Genomic DNA, 19412 nt, shown 5'->3' with positions numbered 1-19412 from the left:
ACATATCCGAGCAAGCCTGGAAATGTGAAAATGCAGGGTTTGAAAAGTGCAGAAAATCGTTGTTTGATCCTTGTTAAATCTGAAGATGACAACTTTCAAAACATTGTTAATGACAGGTTATGAATGGTTATGGACATTATTTAAGACATGTCGTTTATAAGAAGTAGACCTGTAATGTGCGAAGAGCAAAAAAAACAACAAACCTGCGTGTTTTTAATTCAATGCACCGTAATTTAATATGAGGTTCAACAAATTTTGTTTCATTACATAAATATGTCAACTATAAACGGAACACCCTGCATAATCTGAGCTCGTTTTAGGGCTGAAGGGTCAAAATGCTAATCTGTGAAAAATCAATCTGGAGAAAGTTACATTTCCATTGTTTGTGGGCAAGAGCTTTTTAGTTTTTAACATCAGAAAATAAAGTTGTTTTTTTAATCGGGAGTCTGAAGCTCAGTTCCTGGATTGCTCTGGGTCTCTTATTTCATTGAATTACAACTCTCCGGCGCATCTGTAGTCTAATTAACTGGATAACCGTAGTACATCTAATTAGGCTCCGTTTGTTTCGGTGAGTAATTGTACCATTTTAAAAAAAGTTCACGTTTCGTGTGGAATTTAGGGAACAGCTGGGTAAATTGTTTAATTGACTGTTCGGGTTGGAATAAAAGATCTGGTATCTAAACCAGATTTCAAGAACGAAACACAAAGTAAATACATTAAAATAATCGCGATTCCTGGCAAAGATGACGTTTAGATTAAAAAAATAATCATCTCCGGGCTCCATCTCGCACGCGCACCACTGCGGTCCGCGACACCCGCGCGAAGGTTGTGACGTCACGCAAAGGGTGTTTTTTTAACCCGCCTGCGACGATAGCAAGACTGTACAAGATGGTAGTTTTGGATGTCTGAGCTCCGCGTTTTCGGTTATTGTACTGGTTTTTCCTTCCTTGGAGAACACAAAACTGTATGAATGATCCGATCCGGCCCGACACTGCGTCCTCATGTAAACAAACATTACCATCTCTCGCATTACTACTGACCCATTTCTTTACAAAGTTCACGTTTTGTTTTCGCACCATCATAACTGTTACACTATGTCCCCTTAAGGGCTCCGTAGTTTAGGTTTCACAAGCATTACTTTTATTTTCTCGGGGAAAATGGAAAGAAAGAAAATACTTTCATCGTTGCGTAGAACCCAGCTAGTTCATTTGCCCCCTCGTTTTTAACACCTCCGGCTGAAGGGAGGAGATGTTCACCCCCTGAGAAAGTGTGAGCAAGATCTTCCTCCCAATCCCATCCATCCAGATCCGGAGACAACGACAGGACTCCACACTGTGTGCTCCCTTCTCCCCCGCAGCGAGAGATCGGCTCGGCAGCTCTCGCCTTGGACAGCAAGATCGCGGAATCTGCCGGAAGAGGGCGGGAAGGGAGGGGCGGTTGGCCCGCGCGCACTTCCGGTCCTGCGCAAACAGTCTCCCCTCTCCGTCCCCCCCGCGCTCAGATGAGTTTCATAGTGAACCGCCCCCCGTCGGCCCCGTCCCCGCCCCCGCCCCCCCCCACTGAATTGCGGGGCACGAAGTCGATGGTGGCGGTGTGCTTGATCTGCCCCTTGCCCCGGCTCCAGAAGAACATGAAGACGAAGCAGATGACCACGGAGCTGAGGAAGGACAGGAAGCCCATGGTGGTGGCGATGACGAGCGTCTTGGCGTCGAAGGGGAAGGGCCGGGGGTCCTGGGAGGAGGCGTTGGGCGAGGCGGGGGTCTCCGGCTGGACCGTCCAGCCCTCGGGGAAGAAGGGGGCGGTGCGGTTGCGGGCGCCGGCGGCGAAGCCCCGCACCTGCAGGCTCACCGAGAGGTTGTCGCTGCCCGCTGCGTTGCTGGCCACGCACAGGTAGGTGCCGCTGTCCTGCGCCTGGGCGTAGCGCACCTCCAGCGTCCCGTTGGCCAGCACGCGGATCCTGCCGGCGGGCGACAGCCGGGTCTGGTGCGGGGTCAGCCAGGCGATGGAGGGCGGGGGGTCCCCGTCCGCCTTGCAGAAGAACAGCACCGTGGTGCCCTCCTCCACCCGGACCTCCTGCGGCTTGCGGTCCAGGATGCGGGCCTGGCGGCAGGTGAAGAGGCCCGGCAGCACGGTCTCGGAGAAGTCGCGGAACTCGCGGCCCTGCACCCTCTCCGGCGACGCGCAGGAGGGCTGCCGGCCGTCGAAGCCGAGCAGCCGCCGCCGCCGCACGAGCCACAGCAGGCGGCAGTCGCAGGCCAGCGGGTTGCCGTCCAGCCGCAGGGTCTTCAGGAAGCCCACGGAGTGGAAGACCCCCTCCTCCAGCGTGGGCAGGCGGTTGGAGGAGACGTTGAGCAGGCGGAAGCTGGAGAGCCCGCGGAAGGCCCCCGGCTCGATCCGGATCAGGCTGCCCCCGGCCAGGTGGAACTCCTGGAGCCGCAGCAGGTCCCCCAGCAGGTTGGCCCGGACCACCGAGATGGGGTTGTAGGACAGGTCCAGGAAGCGGAGGTACACCAGGTGGCGGATGGCGACGTAGGGGACGGAGGTGAGGTTGCAGTCGGCGATGGTCAGGGAGGTGAGGTTGAGCCCGAACAGGCTGTTGTTGTCCACGGCCTCCAGCAGGGGGCAGTGCGCCACCTCCAGCGTGCGCAGGCGGGACAGCCGGCGGAAGGAGTGGCTGGGCAGGACGCTGATGTTGAGCCGCCGCAGGCGGAGCAGGGACAGGCTCTGGAGCTGGGACAGGGCCTCGGTGGGGACGGCCGTCAGGTTGCAGCGGTCCAGGTGGAGCTCCTGCAGGCTCTGCAGGCCCGAGAAAGCCCGGTGCGAGATGAACACCAGGTCGTTTTCGCCGGCCACCAGGCGCCGGAGGCTGGCCAGCTCCCGGAAGGTGTAGTCCAGGAACACCAGGATCTCGTTCTCGCTGATGTCCAGGAGGTGGAGGCTGGGCAGGCCGGAGAACACCCCCACCAGGAGGATCTTCAGCCGGTTGTTGCGCAGCCGGAGGGTCTGCAGGCTCCGCAGGCCCTGGAAGGCCTCCATCTCGATCAGGGAGATGCTGTTCTCGCTCAGCTCCAGCTCGCGCAGCTGCGGGAGGCCCGCGAACTGGCCCTTGCCCAGGGTCTTGAGCCGGTTCCCGGCCAGGTCCAGGCGCTGGGCGTCCGCGGAGAAGCCCGGGGGCACGGCGGTCAGGCGCCTGCTGGAGCAGTTCACCTCCCGCAGGTCCGGGTGGCAGTCGCACTTGGCGGGGCAGGCCCAGGGGGTGTCGGAGGCGCGGGTGCCGAGCCCTGCCAGGAGGGAGAGGAGCCAAACTGTCCAGCGGAGCCCCGCGCCCAGGAACATGTTGTCTCCTGCCTGCAGGGAAGGAACCGGTGTGAGGCTAGCATAAACCCAAAAGGAAAAAGCCGGGCCCAGCCTGCAAGAAAAGGAGGGCGAGACCAGAACAGGAACAGAACTCAACCTGTCCCAGTGGGGGATACACGGCGGAAGAGGAGAAAATAAAAAGAAGAAATACGACGGCTTTACGCTCGTGACACAGTCCCCTCCGGGGCTGTCGCTGGGAGGTCCTCCCCTTGCGGGGTTCTGCCCGTCCCTCCGGGGAGGTGCTCAGTGTGTCTGAAAGGGCCCCACAGCTGAGGCTCATAGTTAATTAGCCAGGACAGCTGCGGTTGCTAAGGCAACACTTCACCCTTAATCTAGGGCTCCGCCTCCACACTGAACACGCCCCCCACGTCGAGCCACAGCACAAAACACAAAACCACCAGGACGCCAGAGGGGAGACGTCCCAAAGGCAGCTCTGTGCCCAAAGAGTTTTTCACATCTAGAACCAGCTGCCCTGTCGTATTACAATGCACAACTCCCCCAGGATCCTTCAAAACAAAATCCTGGATGAGAGAGCCAACATACCACTCAACTACAAAAATCCCAGCAAGCACGCCGGACTCAACGCCCTCCTCTTGCCCGTAATCATTTCACACTGGGTAGGTTGGTAAACAACAACGGCTGGTGGGGGGGGCGTGGGCTGCGGCGCCACGCTGTCAGTTTTATAACCCGCGCCGCAAAATCCTCCTGCCAAGTCGCTTTCCCTGCTCTTGCCAGGGGAGTTCGTGAAATCGTGAAGAGAAGGAAACTCTCTTCTTTGTCCACGTTCATTAGGTTTCTCCTGTGCAAAGCCTGTCAGGTTGTTTTCATTAAAAGTTAGCCGTTGCATTAGCCGAGAGACCCATTGGGATTGGTCAGCACAAGGCAATTCACCAAGAGCTTTGCTCTAGTGAACAATTTCTAGCATATGCGCCCCTCTGGAGGGCAAACGCCCTGTGTACTGATGATGGTGCTGGAGCCAAGCAGACTTGGCACAGGGCTTTATGGGCACTGCAGATTAATTATTTTCAGTGGAGTGACTCACCGATACACCGTTTGACTGCAGATTCTCATTACCAGCGGAGTTCCGATTGGGATATGTCCAGATTCCGGTCCTTCGGCGTCCTCTCTCCTTCACCCAATAGCATACCATCCGAAAACAGCCTGGGGGCAGAACCAAGAGGCAAAGAGACAGATCAGCGCAACGCGATTGATCGACACTGCCGACAATATTGTACCCCTGTCTCTCTAACACATTCTGATTGAAAGATTTAATAACTTTGCTTTATTTCCCTTTAAAGGCTTTCATTGATTGTGCAGTTAATAATAAACGATTGTTCCATGTCTACTGCAGGTACCATGAAGCCATTGCAGAGCAGGAAAGTGAAGAACTAAAATCACTCTGCACCAAATGAAAAAAGGTGATAAATATTAAAGGCAACAATGATTCTGACTTATTGCAATAGGAGTTTGGGCTCATATTACATTGTTACTAGACATTAGGTACATTATTTGTGACCTTATTACTGAATGCTTTACGTTTTATGAATTCCTGTTCAAATTCCTACTTAATTTGCCACAATCCAGCAAACTAGTTCACCAGAAATACAAGGACCCAAAGATACCAGCGGATATTTCAGAGCTGAACTGCATTTAGGCCTGAAGATACAATTCTTTACACAAAGAGTGTTGGGTTTCTAGAAGAGGTGGGAATGTTATAGGACTGGATGGCTAAATTCTTCCAAGAAATGACTAGTCCAAGTGGACAGGATTGCCCAAACAACATTGCCCAAACATTTTTCAAACCTGTGTTACCTACAGTTTTCACCTACAGCTCTAGTTACGGCTCCCAGAGCTGGAGGAAAATGAGCACTGTGCAAACATCTCCTTAATGAGTCTGAGAGCACAGACCGACAGTAATCAGCTTCCCCTTCACAGTCCCTCAAATCAGCTTAAGAGGCTTCTCCCACAGTATCGTTTTTTTTTTAGTTAACCAGCAGGGAGTAGCATCAGATGAGAAACCACAAAGAACGACGAGACGAAGTACCACAGTAGTACAGGAATCACAGTTGGGGAGGCTGTAAATGACAGTAACAACTCATTTAATCGACTGGTGTCCATCCCTAGTGCTGGGGACCCCCAGTGATCTTGTTGATCTATTGCCCAACTAGGGAAAATTAACATGATCAGATCTTCTGACCTATAAAGACTATCTATACACTGTGGCTCTCCATACCCCCTGCCCCTGGCTCAGAGCACCAGCCACCTCTTTAAGGGCTATCCTTTTGGACACCTTCTGCTTAAAACCAAAAACCAGTTAGAGCCAGAAGACACGCAGGCAATTCAGTATTGTCATATTACTCTTTTTCCATTCCCGGCAGCCCGAAAACAACAAAAAAACAGTCCCCCAGGCCAGGAATCTCCCACCATCTCATCATCAATTTCTAAAGGCTTGGAACAGTGTGATCGCGCTCAGTCATGCGGGAGACACGGAATTCAGCTGGAGATCTTCTGGAGCCAAGATCGGCACACGCCTCAGCTGTCCCGGACAAGCACTCCCTTAATTACCTGGCGTACTTAATTAATGACTCCCCCACTGGCGTCCCCAGCCTTTACCAGACAGGTGACCTGTATAAGACCAGTGGGGCAGGGGCTCTCCGGGAAGGGGGCTGGGCAGGGAGTTTTGTCCATTTCTGCCCCCCCCACCTCCCACCTTTCAGACCGAGATTGCTGGGAGGTCCGCCTGTTCCCCATAGCTCTCATTCCGCGCTCCGGTGTGAAGGAACCGCACGGGCAGTGTGCCCCACACCCGTGCGGGTGATCGCTTCCTTCACCTGCTGGGACCCGCTGTCTCTCTGGATCAGCGCCCCCAGCTGACCACCCGACAGCGACTGCAGCTCTCCTGCCCCTGCATAGCAGCTCCGACTGGGGGGCCGTGCGTCTTGGTGCTTGAGATGTCCCTTGGCAGATTAGCAGAGCTGGAAACTCTAATTATACTCCAGGAGAGAGGATGTTTCGGATTCTTGGGCTGTCCCCTCCCTACCCTGAATTACCCCCACCATGTGCTTTTTTAACCTCCTTCCCATCAGAGGAAGGTCAACTAGACAAACTCGTCCATTATGCAACTTCCAGCGTTAAAGCCGGTTACATACAGAGACTCCCCTCGTTCAGATCCGGCCTGAACACACACCTGTGCCCTCCAGCAGTCTCCTAACTTTATTTCAACCACTTTAATATTTCTTTAAGCAGTCAAGGAATAATCCAATTTTTCCTTCTAAAAGATCGTTCCTAACTGGGGGGGGTTATGATCTTAGTTCAGTATCTGGTAACTCAGAAATGTATGAGAACTTAGAGTCATGTACCCACGGTTCTTAGCCCCTCACCCCGTGCAGACAGAGAGCAAGCTGCCTGGCGTAATTAGTAATCTGTCCGAGAGCGTGGTGAGCCTGTTCCAAGCATGCAGGCCCTCTCAAGTCTTATGTAGGAACATAAGGGAATGGGCTTCAACAACCAGGCTGTGCAACTAGCTCCATACTCCCACAGCCCTCTGTGTAAAGAAACGCTTCTTATTCTCTGCTTGAACTGTATCGCCATGTAGATTCCACTTTTAACCCAGAGCTTATCCCAGAAGCATGGGACGCTGGCAGAAACACCACCCTGGTATGCTATGCCGGCTCGTGCCAGAGAAAACACATGCACCCACTCCCCCCTTAATGTCGTCTGTAGAGAGCAGATGAAACTGAAGAACCTGGGGGAAACCCACTGGGAAATGGGAAGAACATGCAAACTCCCCCCAGAAAGCTTCAGTCATTCCCTTTGCGCATTAAAAAAAAAATGAATGGCCAACAAGGTCCAGGAACGAACGGTTTTGTGTCAATTTGCATTTGCTTCCAGAATCTAAGTAAGTCATTGAAAATCATCCAAATAGCTTATGTTATGACAGACAGAAGTTTCCCAGTATTATTTACAGAGTCCCCAGCAGTACAATTCAATCATCTTGGATACTTACTGGGCGATTTAGCTGAATGGCCCAGGGGGAGATTCTGCAAGGTTGTTTTATTTATTGGTTTTGTGAAAAGTTCTACTTTTTTTAACGACCAGGTTCATTTCCACGCCTAAACACCGATGTTTGGGTCGGTTGGGTTTTTTCCTAATTGTCTTTCCACAAGAACGGGAAGGAATCACCCCAATTCCGAAACACCTACAGTACACAGCCATGGTGATCATCACAGTAGGAAACTTAATGTATTATCCAACAGCACAGCTGACCCGGTCCCTTCTCGCGGGGTTCGAAGGCAACAAAATGACCAAGTCGGAGGTAGAAAAACGGACGCGCGGAATCTTGTGATCCAAAAGCCCTCTCAAGAAGACCTCGGTGGTCAGTTTCTACTCCCGGCCACGTCTCCCGCACCAAGAGGAACTTGGAAGCAGTATCGCGGCGCGTCCCACCGCCATATTTACTTTGCGCTTCTTGCCCGAGTAAACGAGATCCATCTCGGCCGGGGACGAGACCGAGCAGGTGTGCCGAGGAAGAAGCGCCGAGCTTTCGGCGGGGGAGTCGCGTTGGGCTCCGAAAGCGCTGTCGCTACGAAATGAGATGCGACTCCGGGGAAGTACCGGCGGTGTTGACGGCCCGGGTAGGCGCGATCTCCGGTCTTGGCATCTCGGCTGGGTTTTATTTTAGATCGAGCTCCCGCGGAAGGCAGCCCTGCGTTTTGGTTTTTTTTTTTTCCAATGGTTCAGCAGGCTGGGGTGGCCGTGGCGTCGAGGGGGATACCAAGCTGATTTGAAAGGCGCTGACCGAAGGGTGTAGGAATACCGTGAGTTTCAGATCCTTGGGATTTCCACTGCTGGAAATAGTTGGGAGCATAGCGCGAGCCAAGCTGTTGCATTTGGACTTCTCCTAAATTTTCCAAACCCTACAAGCTGAAAATCTAAAAACTTTCTTGTGGGGAAGGTACCGCGGTAAAATGAGAGTGAAATGCAGTTAGGCAACAGGGACACTGTTCTAAAAGCACAGTAGAGTTCTATGAAATGATGGGGTAAATGTACGTATTAGCACACTGTGTCCATATACTCACTTCATATCTGTTCACTATATAAAGGTGAAAGTCCACTTGTTAGGAGCAAACTTCAGTTGTTTGCGGGCTTTTCTGTCCTAGCCCTCCAAGAGGCACCCTCCCCTTTTCAAGATTCTAGTGAATGGGGAGGGAGAGATAGGGGTTTGCGCCCACAGTGCAGACTGCGCCCCCACACATACACGCTCAGTGTGGGTTTCCACCCTGATCTGGCCGGGCGCAGGCCAGTGAGGAAGAGGGGTTCTCTCAGTCTCTGCTCCTTTGTTGTGTTGGGGGGGTGCAAATCTGGGCCCCCCCCCCCCCAACTCCTGCACCCCACAGGCGCTAATTATAGGCCAACGGGAAACTCCGCCGCCAACCAATTAGGTTTTAAAACCAAGCGGTGATCTGCAGAACTGTGCCCTTGTGTTCCAGTTATTTTTGTGCACTTGATGGTATTTCTGTGTGTTGTGTGTGTGGTAGGGGGGGAGGGAGACTCAAAATGGCCTGTAGCGTCCTGCCTCTTGATGATCTGGTTCCGATCAGTCATTTAACAAATCACTTTTCCATGCTGGTCTTCTGACAGCTGTCAGTTGTGGTGCTAACAATACTCCCTGTCCAAAATATTAGGACCCTTTGTCAGACGCATAGGCTAGATCAGTCACTAGCATTGCTTGAGGAGCCAGAGGGAAGGAAATCAATGCAACACCATGCTCTGAAGCCCATTAACAATGCTTTGGATGGTACAGCTCATGAATATCTCAAATAAAAAAAAATATGCAGAGATAACAACTGATAATTACAAAGGAATCACAGTAGGAACACAGGAATGGAGGAATTAACAAGGTGTCAGTCTTGATAAATTATATCCTTTCACAATCCTGGGTCAGACAAGAAGCTCTGGTAGGAACTGAAATGCTGCGCGTGTATCAGCATCGCACTGCTGGCACAGTTATAGCTTGTGGGCAGGGATGGACGGGCATTCTCCTGGCACTGCTTTTCTGTTTATCTCCCGACTGATCCCGTCTGTCCTGAAACTGTCAAGTTCTGTTTTTTGGGGGAAAAAAAAGCAGCCGAATGAGATTCTCAGATCAATTAGCTAGCGGCTACCAAAGGAGCTAAATGGGTCAAATGGCCTCCTCCTGTTTGTAGCTGTGCTTATACGTTTCTTATCCACGTAATTCGCAAAATAATCAGAGTCACAATACACCCTCTTTACAAGAGGAGCATTCTGCTGAGTCCTGCTCAACTGATGGAAGCTGCATGATGCTGTTTTCGGATCGCTCTCCTGTTACAAAGCGCAGGGATGTTCATCCGTGATTCGAGACTTCCCTGTGAGAATAAGGCAACATTCACTCAGCCCCCCACCTCCACCCCACCACCCCCAGTCCCCACCCGGCCGCCGCCGTTGTCACCCGTCCCCGTTTCCCAGAGACCGGCAGAAGTGGGTCACTGTCACAGGCCCCACTCAGACCTCATCGGCAGATTGCTTTCTGTTTTTTTTTCCCCAGCTGCAGCTGCAGAGCTGCCGCTCGCTGGGAGACCGAGGAGATTAATAAATCCCTGGGACCGACGGGCCAGGAATGCAGTAAAACCAATAAAAAAAAACAGTAAAAGAGAACGCAGACCGAATAAGACAGCGTTGCGCGACGGGGCTCGACTAGTCACATAAAGGAAGTCCACATTTGCTCACGCGCTTTGCAAAACGACAGCCCATTCAGCAGGAAGAGAGAGATGGGACCTTCCTCTCCTTACAAAGACCCATCTACAGTACATAACAAATGACCAACTCTGGGAAAGTATTTTGCACAATCTGCTGCAGAATTAAGGGAACTGTAGTTTCATTAGTATTGAGTTACAACTGAGCAAACAGATGCGGTGCCTGGACGTCTTGCACTCTGGGAGCTCAGTGCAGCAGCGCGCGTGAAACAGCTGCATGGTGGTGTCCTGTTTGCTCTGTTCCCTCTCCTCCCTCTCCAGTGCCAAGGGGGTAAGCCTGCCTCGTCAGCTCGTTACTCAACGGTGGCAGAACGCCAGACCCTCAGATCAGGCTGCCTTAGATCTCCAATTCCCAGCAGCTCCCTGTGTGCACGGCCCCCAGCTGTCCCGATTCGCCTGATTCTGGCTGAGCAGACGGGCACAGTCATGTGCTGCCAAGACTGTGCCCCTGCCGTTACGCACTAGTGTGGTGCCCGACTAACTGCTGTCGGGCACAGAGTCACTGGCCCGGAGGAAGATCACCTGGCACTCACTAAAAGACAGAGGAGTCTCAGTAAAGTGCTGGCCTAGTGACGTGCACGTGGAACAAAGCCAGACAGAGAATGTGTGTGCGTTGCTGGTGGGGGCTGTAATCGGAATTGATATTCACGTAAAGAGGGGGCAGGGTGGCACAGAGGTGAGCATTGCTGCCTAGCGGGGCTGGGGCCCTGGACTGGGGCTGCTGTCTGCGTGGCGTTTGCATGTTTTCCCCGTGTTGACGTGGGTTTCCTCTGGCTGCTCCAGTTTCCTCCCACAGTCCAAAAACATACTGGCAGGTTAATTGGCTGCAAGGAAAACTGGCCCTTGTGCGTGCGTGCATGCGTGCGTAAATTTGTTTCTCTGTTTGCCCTGAGAATAACTGGCCCATCCAGAGTGTACCCCGCTTTGCGCCCGCTGTTTGTCAGGATAGGCTCCAGCTGCCCCATGAGCCTGAATTGGATGAACTGGTTAAAAAAAATGGAAGGATGAATTGATTTAACCAGCACAGAGTGTAGGCGGTGCACCAATGTAATCAGCGCTGCTTGCTAATGAGTTATAAGAGCAAGATACAGTAAAGTTTTAAATGGTTGCAGTAGGGATGCTATATTAAGCCACCAAAAATGAAACAGTATTTAATAATATACTACTAGGAGATAGTATTCCATAACCATCTCCTGAGTGCATTGCGTAATACTGTACTGTGCAGAATATAGGACTTATTTTACCACTACAAGTTAGCACTACTTCAATAATTAAAATAGGAACTGCTGATTTCTCTTCAGAATAGAAAATAGCACAACACTGATGAATAGTTTGCAACAGTATTAAAGCCAAACAGTATGTAACTGTCTGGCAAAATAATCACGCCCCTTGCTTTGCCCTAAATTATGTGTAAGTGATTGACGCAGTGCTGCAGTATTGGCTATTATTATTATTATTATTATTATTATTATTATTACTATTATTATTACTATTATTTGTAAGAACAGGGGGTGTGAACTCCAGTGTCCTGCCTAAATGAATATAACTATAGCTAATCTAGCCTTCTAAAATCCCCCCCCCTCAATTTAACCAGTGTGGTAATTTCTCATCTTTCCAGACGGTTTACTGTGTAGCGAGAGTGCAGGTGAGGATGTATCACACAGGTAGCTGCTGCCCTTCCATGGTGGATACAATTCCCAACACATACAAAAGGACAGATCTGAAAAGTCCTTTCCCCGTCCTGCGGGACACTCAAGACGGAATCTCTGAAGTCTTTAACAAAAGAGATTACGAGGGGGGTCTTGCTTCAATTATTCAGAATCCTGAAAGGATTGTGCTGCACTGCAGTCCGAAATGGAACATCCTCTTATTGAAGAAACATTAGGGGGAGAGAAACAATCTTTTAAGCCTAATCTGAAATCCTAGACATGTTAATCTACAGACCTACTTTGTGTGTATGTACGGGAAGTATATACATGAATATGAACACAAAAACAGGCAGCAGAAGTGACCGTTGCAAACAAGCCCTCCAGACGTACAGGGTTTTTATTCAACACCAGCTTGAGCTACACGACCAACAAGGACGACTCAAACATCTTAATCTTCCAATTTTCTCTAATGAGATAACCATAAAACAGGCTTCTGGTACAATCGTGAAATCAGACTGGCGACTTCTCCAGTTGCAGACGCTGAAAGGAATTCCAGGAAAGAACACAACTAACGGAAAGAATAACTTCCAAACTGACCCTCATTGCATATCCAGCAATTGAAGAATATAATCATTATACGTTCTGCATGATTCCCATTATTTTATACATATAAGTATGTCATTTTCCTTACTTGGACTGTTGTATGCTGTGTTAGCTCAGCATTCCACCAAAAACAGCCAGCCACAAAAACAGGAAATAGTTGGGGGGAAGTATTTCATTGTTGCACCTCACAGGATGCTAATGGCTTTGTAAATGCTACCCCCACTCATTCCCACAAGCTTTATAAGGATCAGAGAATTCTCAATGGTTGATGTCATTCAGAGAGTGGTAATTAAATCATTCCTACAAAGTCCCTGGACAACCAGCTAAGGGGAGACTGACTGACCAAGCAATATCCTGATTTTATAAGCTATGAACTCAAGAGGAAGCGTTTGACAAAGACAACACCACTGACAGACTAAAGGAACTTACTGTCTAGTCTTCAACAGAGGAAACGATGAGGGTACTTAATACACGTAGTCCAAAATATTCCATTCCCCGTTCAGGATTTTTGAATAAACGAAGCCATTGTACAACAAAGCTGATAAAGTACAAACGACGCTTTTTTTCAGGATCAACACAAGCAAGAGCCAAGTGTGAAACGGGGGGGGGGGTTGTGCGTTGAGGACTGAAGAACAGGAGCTACTTTCTTTACACAAAGGATGGTAGGAGTGTGGAACCAGTGGTTCCTCACATCTGCCAAACCAGAAACGTGGACAAGATGGCCCCCTCTTGATTCTAACCTTAATGATTTCTGGCGTGCAGTGGAATACAGATCTAAGGTCGGAGCGGTGAGATTTCAATCTACCCAGACACTCCCTTTAAACCGAGCACTTCCGAGAAATGAGTGGATTAGTCTAAAAGTCAATGATCTGCTAAACAGGCTTAATGATCTCGTCGTCTTCGATAACCTTCCTTGTGCTCTGAATTCGCAACTCACGCTGAGAGGTAAGAGACGGCGCAGGGTACTACGGCACAAGCCGCCGAAGGGAGGTGAAATACTCTTGTCCAGGGAACACAAGTGCTCTAGATATGTGATCTGTTGCTTTAGCCTATTCAGAGTTATCTAAGCATGCAAGCACTGTTACACGGAGTCGGGTAAGGTTACATTTCTTGGAAATCATTTGAGTCATAATAAGTGTTGATAAAGGTACTTGTGTCTTTAAATGGCCAAATATGTTTAAGAATAACTCGAGGACCGTTCATGTCACCTTCAATTTATGAACAGCGAATTTTCATCGATCGGCCACGTTAGTCCCAAGCAACAGTGCTTAATCGGTTTAAATATCACAAGACGTTTTACAGTGCCTCGGGTAATTCTAAGGACAGAAATAACGCTCAACAACGCATTCCGGCCTTATCATCAATCAAATGTCTTCCCTTACTTTGGGCTCTCATAGCAGGCCAGCTGTGAACGTGTCCTGCTCCAGCACTAACCCTGCGGAATGAGAAAATACCCAGTCCCTGTCGTTACGTCGTGTTGGCGTTGAGAAATAACGTTTTTGGAAAGGTCACACGGTTTCATAAAACCTTTTTACAAGCGGGGCAACGACAGAAGCGCGTGGCGTGATTAATTCGGCTTAGTCGCAGTGAAACGAAGGTAGGCGACGTCTCCTGATCTGTCAAATGTTCATGAGCGGTGTTCGATTTACACTGACATTATCGACCAACCCCAGACATCTTTCAACGAGGACCGTGCTCCGGACGCCTGGCCATTAAAATGATCAACTCGGTTACGCGGTTTAATCACGATGTGCAAAACAACAAGCAAGTATCTCATTTCGACAGAAATTACTGTCTAACTTAGGGTTAGGGTTACGAAAACACAGCCTGCCAATCTTAAAGTTGATATGGGCAGACAGCAATTTTAACTGCCCCACGGGTATTTGAAGCCTCAGCATTAGGCCTACTGTCATCAATATGATTTTTAATTAATTCCCGATTTAAACAATCCACTTCTGCACGGTTCTAGATTAAAAACCGATTTAACATGTTCAGTCGTTTTTTTTGTTTTCAGCATCAATATCATTAAATACTACAAACGGCTCCAGAGAGGACTACGGTCCCCTATGGGATAGGAGCGCCTGTGCTCGCACGAACCCGAAATGTGGGTTATGTTGCTACGAGGGACAGCGGGGAAAAAAAAACACCTGCTTTTCTTCTGGGGGGGATCGATCAATAACTTACCTGTGCCCGGCTCAACTTCAGACTGGAAAGCGAAAGGTCCTCATTGTTCGCTCGCTCTTCTCCAATCAGGCGGAAAACAAAACAAAAAAAAACCCCAACACACAAACTAATCCCTTCCCCGGCGCTCCGCCATCCCCCGCGGTGCCCCGGTCTACATCGCGGCGACACCCGGGGTTTCGGCGTGTGGTTCTGGGGGCGGGGGCTGGACGCGAGGGTGCGGGGAGAGGAGGAGGAGGAGGAGAACGGAGTGACCAGAAAGTGCTCCCACCCGCGCTTGAACCACACACCCCCCCTCCCTCGACTCCGCGGTAACACACCCGACACCCGCGGTCCAGATCAAGCGCTCATGCCGGGACGCTTTCCGTGGAAGAACCCGGCTGGACGGTCCTGGCCGAGCCTGTCCCGCGTTTGGAAAACCTCCTTCCAGCCCAGCTGCGTACTCTCCGTTAGAGAGGGAGGGGGGCCGGCCCACGAGTCGTGGACTCTCTCCCCGCTCCAGGGAATTAAGAGAGAGAGAGAGGGAGGGAGAGCGTGGCGGAGTGTGAGAAAGAGAGAGTACAGGGGGTCCCTGCGAGCTGTCAGACAGCCCGTTTGCAGCCGGAGCGCACGGAAGGAGCTGGGAGTGAAACCCACTGAGTGCTGTGGGGTTTCATTTCTTTTTTAATAACCACAACATTGGGCGGGCAGCCAAGACAACCGATTCGTTGTGCGTGTGGAGGGGGGGAGGGTAGCTGTATTTATTTAAAAAAGGGATGATGGGTAGTTATGGACGGGTCAGCCAAACGGAGGGATTTAAGGGAAACGGCAGCTGGAGGCGAAATTAAAAGCCTGGAGGGGAGCCGCCAGGGGGGGGGGTTGAAATAAACGACGGACGACACCCCCGCAGCCAAGAACATCAGCCGCGCGTAGGGACTTGTCCGTGCTGTATCCTACACCCCCCCACCTGCAGATCTGCACATGAGGACGGAGCAGAAACAACAGGTGACCAGCAGCCTCCGGTGTTCAGGCGAACTGGGTTTACGCGCGATCCCCAGCCCCAGGTGTACTGAACACACTCAGCCGTCACGGCAGGACCGTCTCCTCTTCTTACAGAATGAGGCGCTACCGGTCACCCCGCTGTCCACCCATCGCCGAGCCCCGCACACGCTCCCCCCAGGGAAGATTAGCGGGGGGAGGGGGGGCGGCGATGTCTTTCAGCTCATGCAGGAGAGCGGCAGACGGCGCGTCAGGTGATTGTTTAAGCTCCGTGAATCCAGTCCTGTTGTCCAATCGGGGGTGGACCGGCCGAGCGAAGGCGGACACCGGTCTCGCGTTTCACTTCCCTGAAGACGGCGGACCCCCCCCCCCTTCTTTATTATTCTTATTATATCCAGGGAGACACGGCGTCCGTTGAAAGGGTTCCCCGCTCCCGGCGACGCGAAGCGCACCGGTCTGGTCCGTGTCGCGGCGGGGGCAGGGCTGATCACACTGTGAAATAACGGGCTTGGCTGAAGTGGCGCCGCCCTCAGGTAGACACGGGACAAGGGCAGGACTTTCTCAAAATGTGGAACTAAAATAAACTTTTTTTTTTCTCCCAATCACGATAAAAAAAAACCCAACGAGCTCAGCTAAGACAGGGCTGGTTATCAAGTTCCGCGATCAAGCTCTTAACGCATCTCGGAAACCAAAATGAGGGTTGAGTAGTTCAGGTGGGGAGCTGCGTCAGCATGCGTAGTCTGCAAAGGAACAAGTAATAGGTTTATTCCAGGCTGAAAAGAGAAGAAAGAAAACACAACGTTCCGGCCGTGCCTGTAGTGGCGATGGAACAGTGGGGTCAGGAGGGGAAGTGGCTCGTCGCTCTACAGAGCTGGTTTGCTTGTACTTTGTTTTTTTGTGGTCTGTCCCACAGCCCGTCCTGTTCCGAGGACAGATCTTTACCTATTCAGTCCTAGGGAAAAGAAAAATGTTCATTTTTTTGTTTGTTTATTTTTCTTTGGTTAAAAAAAAACATTTACTCTTTGAAGAAAATATTTTTCTTTTGCTTCTCAGCCTGCGAAGAGTGATACCAGATCAAACGTGGTCTTTATTTATCGTCACCAGGAACAACATTGCTTTATAATAATATACAAACCTTTATTTCCCATTACCTTGCTTACAAATTGCTCTTTTGTTCCCTGATTTCTGAGCTAATGTTAAATCAAAGCAGGCAGCTGCCTGAACTCGCTGTAGCGCAGAAGTATCTAAACATTTTCGAGAGATTTCCGTGTTTTGGGACCTCTGTGCTGCCATTTTGTGAACTGGGAGCACAAACTGTACAGCAGTACAGATTTGATAGGGAACAGCCTTCTGCTTCCTCACGTTCAACAGTCAGGCGGCGTAAAACTCACTTCCTTGTGGAAAATAAGAGAGGGAGAGAGACTGTTGAAACTAATTCATCTGAGTGCACACAGGCACCCTGGGTTCAGAGTCCATTAGTGCTGTTGGGAAAACAGTTCTGGCAAGGTTGTGTGTGTCATTAGAACAGGACAAAACAGCGAGGATGTTGCAGGCCTAAAGAGTTTTAATGGCTTTGAGCCCAGTGAGTTTAAAGAAAAAAGAAATTTGGATTTATTTCTACTTACTTGGAGTGGACGGTATTTTAACTTTGAAAGGAGCCAAGCGATGCTCCAAAAATAAATGAATTGATTTGGACAGGGGCTAGGCTCCGGCTAGGCAGTTCTAGGCAGAACAAGGCAGTTCTACGAAGTGGGTGGAAGAATGGGACAGGGGTAGGATAAAGGGGTAAATCTTGATCACAAGTCTATACTGTCAAACCCCTTAATCAGCTTTTTACTCCAGTGGAGCTCTTAAGCGCAGGCTAATTAATATAATTTCCCTATTGGAGCGATCTTTTTAAATGTGCTTTCAGCTGTTGGAAGGTTGGATGGAATTTGAAATCACTAATACCCCCCACCCCACCCCGTTCAAGACTAAAGAGGCTTAGTTCCTTTGTGCTGCTCCTTTAAATTAATCATGTTAATCCAGTACCTATCGCCTGCCACTTGTTCAAGTGTGGTGCCTACAATGGAAAGAACCAGACCTCTGCAGAAGGAAAAAAAGACACTTTCAATGGGGGAGCAAGTGATACACGGTCACTCCCACCTGCTCATTAAAAACTGCTCACCTGTTAAGAAATAAGCAAGCAAACTCTTCATAAGCAAACTGAGAAGAGGCAGCTTAAATTTCTTCCTGGCAGAGTAGCTGGAAACAATTCTCCAGAAGTTGGAGTATTTTAGAAACAGAGGGAAGAGTGCAGAAACAGGTCAACACAAAGTCTAAATGTTACTTAAAAGCTTCCACTAGCCCTTGTGACTCAGAGCTCAGGTGGGGCCAAATCCAGCAGAGACAGGGGTGTGTTAAGACGAGAGGCAGGAAGCATCGGACACTTACACAAGGTACGCATGGCTGAGTACTGACAAGTCATGTCAAGAGGGAATAAAACAGGTATTACAAGCATTTGAAACAGAACACCTTCAAATTGTATCACTTGCATACCTGTGAATAACTATGGGAGATTATTAACTGATACTTGTCAACACCTACAGCACCAACAGCACCTACAGCACTTACAGCCCCTACAGTACCAACAGCCTCTACAGCACCAACAATACTTACAGCCTCTACAGCACCAACAGCCCCTACAGCACCAACAACACTTATAGCCCTTACAGCACTTACAGCCTCTACAGCACCTACAGCCTCCACAGCCTCTACAGCACCAACAACACTTACAGCCCCTACAGCACCAACAACACTTACAGCCCCTACAGCACCAACAACACTTACAGCCTCTACAGCACCAACAACACTTACAGCCCCTACAGCCTCTACAGCACCAACAACACTTACAGCCCCTACAGCCCCTACAGCACCAACAACACTTACAGCCCCTACAGCCCCTACAGCACCAACAACACTTACAGCCCCTACAGCCTCTACAGCACCAACAACACTTACAGCCCCTACAGCCCCTACAGCACCAACAACACTTACAGCCCCTACAGCCCCTACAGCACCTACAGCACTGACAGAGCTCCAGAAAGAGCTGACTTCATTCCAGCAGACCTCCTTCTTCCTAACTCTGCTGCTTCCTGGCTCAGAGCCCAGCAGCTTCTTTCCTCCGACCTTCTTCTTGATGGCTGGGCGCCACCATTAGGGTTTTAATGTAATTAAAACAATGGAGGTAAACGACAACATCCTTTCTGCTGTCAAGACACGGGTTTGAGCCTGTGCCCAACAAGCCCGCTGGGGAAAATGAACCCACCTCTCACAGCAGAAATGTATTCTGTGGTGGTGGAGATCGCAGGACACTACAGATACCGAACAGCTCTCTTCACCGCTGCTGTAGAGGCTGATCATCGTCTGCAACCCCTCAGGGCTCACCTGGAGAGACTACAAACCAGCACACACCTGAAAGCTTAACAGTGCATCAGAGCCGCCCGCCAATGATCAAAAGAACAGAATGTATGTTTTCTGCAGCTTGTATAAAGAACTCGTTTACCCCCATTTGTGTGAAACATGTTTCTTAAGGCGGATGAGGGGATAAGGACCCTTCTCTGGCCAGGTTGTTGATAGCCAGCTTCTGCTATCTGACTGGGGCTCACAGTTCTCCTCCACTTCATCCCTGGCAAGTCGTCGGTTCGAAACACATAGTTTCATATAACCTGCTACCTCCTGCATCCCCTCAGTACTGGCACAGAGCTCCCCAAGAACCCGAGAGTTAAACTGGCACAGAGTGCAGACCGAGCCTTGCGTGCTCACATGTTGCTGGCTCGAGCCTGGGGCAGATTCCTGGCAGATCTTCTTTGCGGTTTGGTGTCCTCCACCA

General features: G+C 50.3%; 1 protein-coding gene across 2 annotated transcripts; it reads right to left on the bottom strand.

Annotated features, from left to right (window-relative positions):
• Nucleotides 1–210: 210 nt before the first annotated feature.
• On the bottom strand, nt 211–19412 carry lingo4b (leucine rich repeat and Ig domain containing 4b). Of its 2 annotated transcripts, none has more exons than XM_088905168.1 (3): nt 14567–14970; nt 4400–4518; nt 211–3348 (listed from the first exon to the last, which is right to left on the bottom strand). In XM_088905168.1, the coding sequence occupies exons 2-3, from the start codon at nt 4505–4507 to the stop codon at nt 1498–1500; spliced, it is 1959 nt and encodes a 652-aa protein (XP_088761294.1). In that variant the 5' UTR covers nt 4508–4518; nt 14567–14970; the 3' UTR covers nt 211–1497. The 2 variants fall into 2 exon arrangements, with proteins under 2 accessions (XP_088761294.1, XP_088761295.1); XM_088905169.1 differs by lacking the exon at nt 14567–14970 and adding an exon at nt 19346–19412 and having other exon boundaries at nt 1363–3348.

Source organism: Atractosteus spatula, chromosome 25 (genome assembly GCF_055471065.1).
Source record: "Atractosteus spatula isolate fAtrSpa1 chromosome 25, fAtrSpa1.hap1, whole genome shotgun sequence".
Taxonomy (NCBI): domain Eukaryota; kingdom Metazoa; phylum Chordata; class Actinopteri; order Semionotiformes; family Lepisosteidae; genus Atractosteus; species Atractosteus spatula.
The sequence above is the reverse complement of the archived record's forward strand: the minus strand, read 5'-3'. Positions and strand labels throughout refer to the sequence as shown.